The sequence below is a fragment of the Poecilia formosa genome, unplaced genomic scaffold, assembly GCF_000485575.1.
Source record: "Poecilia formosa unplaced genomic scaffold, Poecilia_formosa-5.1.2 Scaffold168, whole genome shotgun sequence".
In the NCBI taxonomy this organism is placed as follows: domain Eukaryota; kingdom Metazoa; phylum Chordata; class Actinopteri; order Cyprinodontiformes; family Poeciliidae; genus Poecilia; species Poecilia formosa.
In genome coordinates, this window is record NW_006800107.1 from 1 (window position 1) to 11,842 (window position 11,842).

At 35.9% G+C, this 11,842-nt stretch overlaps 2 protein-coding genes across 4 annotated transcripts in view; one reads left to right on the top strand and one right to left on the bottom strand.

Moving 5' to 3' along the window:
- Window positions 1–679: 679 nt before the first annotated feature.
- On the bottom strand, window positions 680–5,370 carry LOC103146731 (uridine-cytidine kinase-like 1). 2 transcript variants are annotated; one of them, XM_007564751.2, is made up of 3 exons: window positions 5,005–5,330; window positions 3,098–3,306; window positions 680–846 (listed from the first exon to the last, which is right to left on the bottom strand). In XM_007564751.2, the coding sequence occupies exons 1-3, from the start codon at window positions 5,094–5,096 to the stop codon at window positions 695–697; spliced, it is 453 nt and encodes a 150-aa protein (XP_007564813.1). In that variant the 5' UTR covers window positions 5,097–5,330; the 3' UTR covers window positions 680–694. The 2 variants fall into 2 exon arrangements, with proteins under 2 accessions (XP_007564813.1, XP_016533335.1); XM_016677849.1 differs by lacking the exon at window positions 680–846 and adding an exon at window positions 1,871–2,401 and having other exon boundaries at window positions 5,005–5,370.
- Window positions 5,371–6,714: 1,344 nt separating this feature from the next.
- Window positions 6,715–11,842, top strand: part of slc30a2 (solute carrier family 30 member 2) — a 13,994-nt gene continuing 8,866 nt past the window's right edge. Inside the window, exons 1-2 of one of the 2 annotated variants that reach the window (XM_016677887.1) lie at window positions 6,715–6,994; window positions 7,087–7,126. In XM_016677887.1, the coding sequence (XP_016533373.1) occupies window positions 7,104–7,126 (23 nt within the window). In that variant the 5' untranslated portion in view covers window positions 6,715–6,994; window positions 7,087–7,103. Of the gene's footprint in view, window positions 7,127–11,842 lie in introns of both variants that reach the window. The other variant, XM_007564755.2, reaches the window with a different exon arrangement.

The following is an 11,842-nucleotide window of genomic DNA, read 5'->3' on the forward strand; positions in this document are numbered from 1 at the left end:
AATATTACAAAATCATAACATTACAATTTTATTCTTGTAATTGTATTACTTTATTCACACTTTTTTTTTATTCTTCTTCACACATTTGATTGAAAATTATGAAAAAGTAAATATTTTCCAAACTGAGCAGTCTAAGCAAACACTACTGGAAACCGAAAGCAAATTATTCTATTAAAAACCTGAAAAGTATGAAAATATAGTTATATTTACAAAAAAATAAAAAATAGAACTCAGCATTGTAGATAAATCAATGAAGTTTATGTGTAAAGCACATTTCAGTAACAAGGCAGTTCAAAGTGCTTTATATCATAAAACACTAATATTGAACACAGTCAATGACTGTTTAATCTTGAGCTGCAGGAACTGCTGCACAAATATTCAGCATGTTTTTCCTTCAATATTCCTCTTTGTAACCTTTAGTCACATATTAAAGGGACAAATTTAACAAACATTTTTAATTTGGTGTTAGAAGCAAGTAAGAAAGGAACCAAAAATCATCGATTTCAGTTCATCTTGCTGAAATCAGCAAAGGGGCGGGAAGGTTAATCAATTCAGTGGAATATGATTTATGATCTGCGTTTGTTTTCAAATCAAAAGCTAATGAACTATCAGAGAACTCTGGGGGTAAACAGTTATCGAATGCGTCTTATTGCTCAGAGTGAATCTGCAAATTTACTGCTGAAGACCCTATGAATCAAAGCTTGTGGTTCTGTTTTTTAATTACGCAGAGTGTGATCACCTTGTAGAAGGAGTCCATGGACAGCAGAACCACCCAGGGAACATCCAGAGCTTCGATGATCTTATTGGCCACTGTGGTTTTTCCTGAGGCGCTTCCTCCACACAGACCTGCAGGAGCACAAAGCACAAACAGCAGCGGCTCTAATTAATGAAGACAAACGTGGAGAAGCACCGCTGCTAGAAAAATGCTACACTAGTTCAAGAACTAAATAAATACACTTTCATCATATACTCATGACATATCACTTCTTTTTACAGTTGTTCTGCAGCAACAGACACCAGATATGGCAAACTGGTATGATGAGAGATTTTTAGAGGTTAAATTCGCTAAAGTTTGAATTTCCTTAGACTTTCAATGTTCCTTTGTGCTGTTTAGCGCAGAACGGTGTGACATTGGCTGCATTTCCATTACGAATGTATGCAAAACTTTGTCAATATTCTGGTAATGTAAAAAAAAAAAGTTTCACAACTGTGTTGTTTCCATTACATAAGAAACACAAATAAAGTTTGTTCATGTGATGTCATTAAAAAAACCATCATCCTCCAACTACTTCCTGATTATGTGACTCGTGTGATGTGAAAAGAGAAAATTTCTGTAATTTGTATATTTGTTCTAAAAACAACTGAGGGAAAAAAAATAAATCAATTAAAATTGGAAATTGAATCTGGTATAAAAAAATCTGAGATTTTATTTTTTAAGCCATATCACTTCAAAAAATAAAATATGGGTTTACCAGTATTTACAGTATTTATTGCTGTCACAAATCAGTCAAAATTTGGCTTTTTTTTGACAAAGAAAAATTAAACAGATTTCTACAAAATAATTACAATTACATAAAAATATGTAACAGAAAATAAGTGACTTTTAGCAAAACACTTATTTTACTGGACTAAACAAATGCTGCTTGTTTTTATCTTTAAGTCCAGCTGTGGGGATGTTGTAGAAACACGTTTTCCTTTTATTTCATCTAAACATGTTTTAAAGTCACCCAGCTGTGAAAGCTGCTCTGCTGCAACGCAACAAACCCTGTTTTCTATTAGCAATAAAAACCCAATTGTTAAGAAAAGATGGCAGACACAAAGTTTTACCTCCTTTCATTTCAATTTCTTTTATTTTCTTCCCATTTTACGGTTTTAGTCGTAATTATTTCCCTCTTTCGCTCCCCTCTCCATCTTGCACCAAATTTTACTACATCTTCCTCAGCGCAGGTCTGACCAGTTTTCCGCTGCTCCTTTCAGCCGTGTGTGAAATTGGGACCAGTCACTACGCTCCATTGGCGATAACAGATTGCAGACTGAGGAGAACGTCCGCCTCTCCTTCCCGCCGCTCACGCCGGTCTGATGAGTTTATTCACGCTACGGCGCTCCGTGGATGTCAAACACGCACACCTGGAGCTCACTCCACAGCTGCTGGGAAGCTCGCTGACTCGGATGTTTTACTGTGCAGATCAGCATGATGTGTCGCCATAAAGGCTCATACAGAAAGAAACCATTAGATTACGGTTTGCTAAACTTACATCTGTAGAAAAAAAGGTTTGAGCATGACAGAGGTTTTTCAGTTTATCTATTCTGAAACTCAACGTGAAGAAAACTGAGATTCTTTTATTGAGAAATTTATGTGGTTTACGCAGGACACCGACCCTAAAAGCCTGGAGTTTGACACCTGTGAGGAAAATAAAACTGAAATGTTAAGGTTTTATCAGCCTCAATAACCTTAGACTGTTTTCACACCTGATATGTTACATTTTCACTGCGGTTCACTTTCACACTGAACTCCGTCAAACAAACCAAACCGTTCAAAAACCTGTTCCCCTCCTCGCCTGTGGGGGCACTGCACCAAAAACCACCAAAGGAAACAACACAAAAACCTCTGAAGAAGACAGGAGCGCAACTTCCTTCTAAGACTGAAACGATTAATCAAATTAATTGTGATAAATCGATTATTGAAATAATCGTAACTAATTTAGTAATCGATTAATCGTCAGTGCAATTAGCAGTAAAACAAAAGAAAATGATAAAAGCTCCAGTTTGACTACGGTAAAATGTAAAAAACTGCAACAAACCTTATTGTAAATGGCTCAGAAAGTGCAATTAGGAATTTCAAATATAATGTAAAATAAATAACTAGAATTCAGTTTAATTCTTGTTGAATTAGACTGAATAGATTTGATACCTGATCAGATATTAAGACCGGATTGGTGCATAGATTGTAGTTTATAAGAAAAGTACTAAATATTTGCGTAAATTATTCATTTTAAGCATATTTAAATGTGTCTTAGGTGACGATGTAGGAGTTGGAAAACAAACCAACCACCAGGAGAACTCTGGTTTATGAAGCAGACGGCGTTTGTTCTCTCACCGATGACAAAGGCCTCTTTGAAGGTGGTCCCGGTGACATTGTACCACGGTGGTCTGCCGGCGGTGTAGATGGTCCTCTTGTTGGTCCTCAGCAGCGGAGGCTCTGTCTTGGACTGGCTCGTGGTCCGTTTCCGTGGCGACAGCGACGGGGTCAGAGGACAGCAGGGGACCCGGTTGGAGAGACCGTCCATGGAATCTTCTCCGCTCCCGCTGCATTTAGAGGGAGAGGCATCGATAAGCTGACCGCTCGCCAAAACATTATCAGTCGTTGTACAGTTCACTAAGAGGATAGGATGGGATGTTTTTGCCATCAGAGATGCCTTTTTGGTTCATATGTGACCCCCTGCTGCTCCTTTACAGGCATTTCAAGTATTACAAAGTACATGCAAGTTCAGCTGATATTACAACATTGTAAAATTGTGGACTTGCACATAAATTGTTGTTCTGCAGAGAGGAAGAAAGAAACATTTTCACTGGAATGTCTCCGTGAGGACTCTCCGCAGTCGGACCTTTGGTATCGGTGTGACTGAGGGAGAGGACGGGAGAACTTGCTGATCCTCCCCAGGAAAACACACCGTTGCCCAGGAAACAGCATGACATCGAGTGGGGAGGCCACCATTCACATGAGTAAGGCTGTCATCACTTGGCTCGGTTTGTGGAAAGTTATCTCACTAATCTTCAGTTAAAAGTTTCTCTCTTTGGAAGAGAAACAAGCAAAACCAAAGCACATGTTCTAATTAAACTCCCGATGTTTATATTTGGGTTGGTAGGACAAACGCAGTATTACTCTTAATATGTAGATAGTGTCTACTGCATGTGATCAGTGTCAATAGACAATGCATCAGATATAATAATGTGTATATGGAAAATTCACTTAACTCCGATCCAGAACCCCACGGCATTCTGGGAGATGTAAGCAGAGGAAGTGATTTACCTTCTCAACTTCTCACAATGAGCTAAGCTAGCCTACTCACTCAATCTGTGGTTACCTAGCAACAACCTGCTGAGTAACTTGCACAGCAGCAGTTTCAAGTTCACTGTGAAACCATAACTGCTTAAAAAGAAGAAAACAATGGTGTGGAGTGAAAACTGTAGATAAAAAGAAAAGGCCATTCCACCAGTTTGGCAAAATTTCAGATATTTAAAACAAAAATAATCATCAATAATTATCTATATATCGACTCATATGAAATGCTTTTATTCAGCCTTAATGTCCAGGCCTTCTCTAATGGATGACAGCATCAGTGGTTATTTACACAGATCACCTTTGTCTGATTATAATTCAGTTGATCTGAAACAAAAAAGTAAGGAGGTAAATACTTTTTCACAGCACCTTGAAAGATATTATGGAGTTTCAATAAATGTGGTGCTGATGATTTTGTAAATAAAAAAAAGTACTTTACTGCTCTGCTGTCTTTCAGTGGAGTGAATTAAGAAACATGACTACAAGCTTCAAAGGAAGAACATCAACATTTATTTGTAAAAATATTACCAGAAAACATTCAGCTTTTTGTAAGGTAAAGCAACATTGTTTTTCTAGAAGAGAAATTGAATTGAATGAAATGTTAATTTTAAAACTGAAACTGCAACCAGGCACAAAACTCAAAGAGCATTTACTCTGAGATGGCCAAGAATTTTAATTAATTCATAAAAAAATAAAATAAATAAGAATAAAAAAAAAAATCAACACGTCCTTGTTGAATATCTGCAGTGATATTAAATGTGTTATTGTTTTTTTTTTTGTCTTTTTTGCCTCTTTTGTTCTCCCAGCAGCCACGCTGACACAATGCGTGGATCTGACGGAGAAGGAAAGCTAGCCAGCTAGCTGCGTTAGCAGGATTAAAGCGATCCGTTCAGGGATCCAACAGCCGCAACAGGCACTCCATCCTCCCGACAGTCTTTTCTCACCTGTCGGTCCTCAACATCGACCTATCCGCGTCCTCTCCCCCATCTGTCGGCTGCTCGCCCGGCTTACTGTCGAGGATAATCGCTGCTGCCATAACGGCTCGGCGCGGAAACTAAACACTGGTTGCGTGATGACGTCAGAAGACGTAAAGTGATGTTGTGTTTGCGGAACTCGCAGAACGTCGGTAATTTTACCTCAACTGCACGACTGAAATACATTATGCACATTGAATTATGAAAGCTTTCGTACTTTAATAACTACAAGAACAAAAAGGCAATTTAAAGAGTTTTCAAACAAAAGACTTTCGGCCACATTTCTTTTGTAAACTACATCGAGTATGCGATAGAAACGTTAATAATAAAAGGCAGACCATTGTAACATACAAATAACCGTCATATCTCTATGTATTTCGTAGATTTATATTATAGCAGTCATCATGACAACTTGCATTATTTTGATATTGTTAAAATAAATTCTACATAAAAATGTATGAGAGGTTATTGGGAAAGTTTTACATTTGTACCAGCTGCACTTGATGTTAAATCAAATCAATTTCATTTATAAAGAACATTTACAAAACAACCAGTTGACTCAGGTTTTATATTAATTAGGTCTAAGTTTAATATCAGTTAATTTAAAGAAGTGCTATATTCGATAAATAAACACATTAATACTATCCAGACTCCATAATTTATAGGGCTGGAAAAAGAAGAAAAAAAAATCTCATTTAAAATAAAATTGTCCGCTATAAAAAATGTTATCTTCATAGTATAAAATGTATTTTATTCCCACAGTTCTTATGTTGTTGTTTTTTCTGTTCTTTTGGCCTTTTTCTTGTCAGAAACATTTCTGTTTCTTACTTGCTACACTTGCTTGAAGAGCAAAGCAGCTTGATGAAAATGACTGAAAATGGTAATCAGAAATAACATTTAAATCAATTATTTTAACTTCCATTTTATTTTAAAGATGATTTAATAATAGAAAACAAAAATGATTATGATAAATTAAAGACAAAAACCATTATGGTATTCTTTTTTTTCCATCTTCCCTCCAACTTTCTGAGAGTCCCACAGCGCCTCCTAGTGCTCCTCCATGTGCCCGCGGGCCTTACTTTGAAAAACTGGTTTAGATTGTAGTCTATTGTATGATTATAGTTCCTTAATCATATTATTATGTTTAAATTGGTTTTTGATTTGGTAAGAATGATTGCGAGTGAGTTTTATATTAAGACTGATTGATGAGTGATCAGGAAATCAACGGTAAGAACAGCATTGATATCTCAAAAAGGCATAAAAACATTTGGTAAAATGTTTTTACTCATGCAATGCAATTATAATTTTATACACATAAATCAATAAGGCCGATCTGTATCAAATGGTTATTTTTCGATATAACTGAAATTGAAAATATACTTTAAACCCTTCACGTTTTAGTTTTAACAAGGTGATTTAATCGGGGTTAAACAAGAAAAAAAGGGTTAAGTTTATTGCAGCATGACATGCATTGGATGGAACAATAGATATAAATGTAATTCAGATTTACTTGAATTATTTGTACCACTTGTGCAATTTGTTAAATAAATATTTTGAATGTAGATTTGATGTGTTTTTGTCCAATCATAGTGTGGAGAAGTGACGCTCGCGCATGCTGACGCCTGTCCCATTAACTTCAGGTGTCCTGCGATCAGTCAGACTCTGCAGGAACAGCAGCAGCTGCAGCGCGCCGAGCCTCACTCCTCAGTCCTGCTGCAGCTTTTTCTTTACAGGCTTCAAGTCCAGCAAGATTTTTTTCTTTTAAAAGGAAAAAAATAAAAAAAAACTCACAGAAAACTAAACAAAATTTTTTATTTTATTTTTTTTTTTTGTGCTTCAGCGGTGCAATGAAGGAATTTACGGATTTGTCCTGAAGACTTACAGATCCCAGAATATGAGGTGTTGGCTGACTTTCTGCGTCGACTGAAAATCAGAGGAAATCGGATTCTCGACTAAGGAGGTGGAAGAAATATTTTTACATTAGAAAATATAAGTCTGAACTTATAAAAATGGATAATACTCCGACTAATTCAGAGAAATCCCATCTGATAGACGAGAAGAGCGCGAAGATGTATTCCTTAAAATTACAAAGGTGAGACAATAGCTCAATATCCACAGAATAATTTCCAATTTTACACGCATTTGATAGAAAAACACTTGCTTAAAATGTGAGACATGGTGAATGAGTTATTTGAAATAATAAAAAAAAAAAACTTCGTACAAATCCACGCACGGAAATGTCCCGCAGCTTGGGCGTAACGTGCGGTGCGCAGTTTGTTACTGTGCTGCATGTTCAGTATGGCTGACGCGGGCTGTTTTATGTGAATGAGCAAATTCATTTCCATGCTTGAGTTGTTTCTGGACAGCCTGTGACAAATGGCCCCGGGGGCCAGTTCACTGAGCAGCGCTAAAAACTCATCATCTGTCGTTAGAGAGGGAGCGCGCTGCATGCGGCGGATCCGTGCACGTCCAGACCGCATGTCAGCCAAAACTGCAGGAGGAGCTGCATGAAGCAAATCCTCACTTTGCTTAAGATGTAAAGATACAAAGGAACAAAGAGGCGCGAGAAATGAAATTAGTTGATTTTGAAGATGAGAAGTGTCAGATTTGTTCTGCGCAAAATGAAAGTAGGGGCTAAAATTTTAAATATTAGAGAATATTCTGGAGATTTTAATTTAAATATGTTTATCTTTGGATGTTAAACACAAATTTCGATCACTTTTCCTTACAGGCCTCATCTTGAGTCCGTTTCCACCATCTGACCAATAAATGTTTTATTTTGTTGGCAGTAAATCCTGCTAAGTTATTTCATGTTGAGGTTAACTTTTTTATTTCCCAAAAACAAACTCTGTTGTCCTAAGAAAGCAAGACCCTTAATTTTTTCTGCAAGCATCGAGGCCCCCAAAAGAGGAATCAACTCTTGTTTGTCGACATCAAGCAGAGGTGCAGAGAGGTAGACAGTTGAGCATATGGCGCCGCGTTTGGGATTTCACGCACCATTTGCGCCATTCCTGCGCGCTTGCATGCGCCTTTACTGAGTCATCGTTTGTAGTTTTTGTTTATTTAGGTGAAAAAGGTCCATGGGGCGACTAAAATACATACTTCAGTAAGTCAAATATTTCCCTGTAATTGATAGTGATTCTTAAATACCAATAGATTAAAAAAAAAAATGTTTCAGATGTGAAAATGCGTATAAGTTGTCCTATTTCGAAAACAAACTGAATATTTGAGTCGGAATTCTGCTCATGATATTAATAAAATGTTGGAAATATCAGAAAATAAGGACAAAAATTATAAAGGGAAATTTTAATCAAGATAATATGTTTACATCAAGGCCCAGTTTGCAGAACAGGAAACTATCATAATTTTTATAGGTGGAGACGTTGCACTTGAACAACCTGTTCGGTTTTTACCAGGGGCGCTTCTAGAGAGTTTCTTAAAGGGCCAGCAGGGCACTAAGGACCTTAAGGTGGCACAACTAAACCAAAAGCCAGAGTTTTATTAGAAATACCATTATGGTGGGAGGATCAAATTTATGTCTGATTAAATAACAAAATATATATTTGAGCCAAAAATAGATGATATTATGAGTTAGCACATCCTAGTTTAGCCCCTGCAAATTGTTAGAATAGATAAATGGATAGATTTTTGTTTTTTACTCAATAAGTCGCTTATATTTATGAAAACATATTGCAAACTGGCTCATTTTTTGCTAAAATATTTTGCTTTTTAAATCAACCAATGTTCATAATAGTCATGATTTAAAAGCTGGAATATTTAAAAAAATGGTAGACATTATTTTGCCACTGAAGAAAAAAGGAACATATTGACATTTTTTGTAATACAAGATATAATACAATCTTTTGAGAATAGGAAGTTTATTTAGCATAAGTTAGGGCTGACCCCTTGCTTTGTCTGACTATAGTCGTTCAAAACCCCAAAATATGTAGTTTATAGTTATTTTGTAAGAAAGTCAGAAAAATGTTGTGTTTTTCCTGTAAATAAGTGTAACAGGAAAAAATGTGTTCTAATTAACAGCATCTGTAAATTTTCTGGGCCTTCTATACTTTAAATTGTTATGGATATGAAATTAAGAGAATTGCAGGTTGTTGTTGTTGTTGGAAACCAAAGTATGTTTTTCTGAAGATTCAGTTTTTAACAAACAACAACCAAAAAATAAACCAGGACTTGCATTTGTGTAGTTAAATATGGTATGTATTTTTTGGTTTGCATTTTGCCTTTTATTTGCTTTGTGTTGATTTTGGAGCAGAACTGATTGTTAAAACCCAACAATGGTTCCATGATGCACTTAATGCAGAATGGAGCAAAACAAAACTTAGCAGCTCAAAATGTTTGAGTCTTTTCTTGGGTTTAAATGCACAAAGTTAAAACCTCTGCCAAACAAAGCTTGGGTTTACAAACTTAAGCACATGTTAAGTTACAACCTTTCAAACATCAAATGTGAATTCAAAGAGGTACAATCAGTAGCAGAAAGATTCTCATTACAGCTGCTGTTTAAACTTTACATACATCCTTTGTAGTGGATTTATATACAAAGTGGTTTAAATGGACTTTTATTATGAAAATCCTTTTCAGCTATCAATTAAAACTAAAGCAGCACCTAAAAAACACATCAATGTTCCATTTGTTTCTTCTTTCTGTGAGATTCTCATGTTTTTTACCTTTACAATCACACCGTTCTTTGGTAATTTAAGTAATTTATTTATTAAATTACCATCATTACCATCATTATTATTTACATCTGAGGTTTCATTTCATTATGGAGGATTTTTGCTGTTTCTGAATGTCTGAAAAAAAGTCAGAAAAAGCCTAAAGATTACTGATTAGCAGATAAATATAATATTTATTAGATATATAGACTGATTGCATTTTCCCTGATCATGTTTTGCTACATAAACATAAAAACTCAGGTGCTTAAAGATAGTAAAGATGTTTTAGAAAGTACCAAGACTTGGATGTTTCATTGTCTTTCTCCCAAAATGCAGAAACTAAATCCTTTGTTTTTAAGGCTATTTCTCAGTTCTCTTTTGGTTATTCTAATAAATTTATTTCATTTAATGAATCCTGCATATTTTAGTATCCATCCGATACCAAGTATCTGCAGGGCCTGTATCGCCAATACTGGCACCGATACTTTTTATTATCATTAAACTTCTGGCCTTCAGGTGTTTTTGTGACTTTTTTTCCTCTCAGTTATTTTGTTCAAAGCTGAGAGAGAATTTGTACAAAGTTTATGTGTCTGCAAAATACTTTAATAACATTTTAACATTATTTGTGTTTGTGTTTGCTAAATAAACAAAATGCAAACTAAAGTTTTTAACTTGGCATCAATCCGATACTGATACCAACTTGGCATCAATATTATCAATATTTTGGATTGATCTGCCCACCTTCTGCTAATGTCTGTGAGTAAAGATACAAATCTATATTCAATTTCTTATGTTTTAAAGAAAGTTTTTGATACCAATATTTAGAGTGAAACTGTTTGGCCATTGCACACGACCATTGTTGACCATAAATACTGTTTATCTTTTGGTTACTGTTTATTTATCTAATCTCCAAATGATTTGGGACACAAACGAACGATATTTGACACTGAAAACACTTCAGTTTACCTAAATGTGCCTCTGAAGATGTAAAACCACTGAACTATCAAACAGGCTTTTCCCACTCTGCTTCTTCACTGTGAAACAGTGACGCTCGGTGAATTCCCTCTGAGGTCCTGACCACTCTGCAGATGCCTGCAGGCTTTGCCAGTGCTGCTTCACTGCAGCTGCAAAATACCAAAGTGCAAGTTATGCAGCTACACAACAGCAGACATCTAAAATTATATACAGCTCAATAAAAATGAATTTACCCTCCTCTGTTTTTGACCGACCAATCAGATCATCAAGCAAAATTTAAAATAAGACAAATATAGTCTAAATAGCAAATACAAAAATCTGTTTTCAAGTTATGATTTAATTTACTGATGTGAAAAACCTATCCAGAGCAATTAAACCTTTCTTAAAATAAGTTTCCTCTGGTATTTTAACCATTTGGAGGTGATTACCTCCAAATCTTTGAGGTTGGAAGGCCTCCATGCCATTCCCCTAATCTTTATCTACATGTCATGCTTTTCTATTAACTTAAAGTCAGGACTCTGATTGGACTGCTCAAAAACATTAACATTACTTCCAGTCAGAAGAAACATGTTGTAAAACTAAAATATTGTTTTAAAACAGAATCTGCCAAGCATATAAATAACCATAAAAGATTCTGTCTCTTTAAATAAAACAATAACTGTATAGGAAGATAAGTATGCTAATTAGATCACATTTTTCTCAAAACAGATTTGCAAAACAGAGTGCTATGTCATCCATATGTAAAAAATAATTTAAATAAATCCAGCATCCTATCAAGTGGAGCTCAGTGTGTGTTTTCTTGTCCCGTCGGTGTAATTGAACAGAATCTGTTTTCTGCTTGACTAGTTCTTTTCATTCAGGACATCCCCTGATAGGAGTGTGTGTGTGATAAAGGGAAATCGTGCAAAGCTTGCACTGATAACGTGGAGTGTGTGAATTAAAGTGTGTGTGTGGTTATCTCCAGTCCTGCCAAATTAGTTTTTTTCCACCTCATTAGCGACATCATTGCACCCCCATCACTGCACTTGGTAGGACCAGCAACCAGAGTGTGTGTGTGATGGAGGGGATACATGGAGGGGGGAGATATATATATATATATAAAAAATTCCCCTCTCACCCTCCGTGGGTGGTCTCTTTCATCCTCTGAGCTCGGGTCCTCTACC

Coding starts and splice junctions, on each gene's coding strand:
- LOC103146731 (XM_016677849.1), bottom strand. CDS start 5,096: ATGGCAGCAGCGATTATCCTCGACAGTAAGCCGGGCGAGCAGCCGACA. Junction 3,307..5,004: donor TCGATGTTGAGGACCGACAG/GTGAGAAAAGAC, acceptor CTCTAAATGCAG/CGGGAGCGGAGAAGATTCCA. Junction 2,402..3,097: donor CAAAGAGGCCTTTGTCATCG/GTGAGAGAACAA, acceptor TTTTCCTCACAG/GTGTCAAACTCCAGGCTTTT.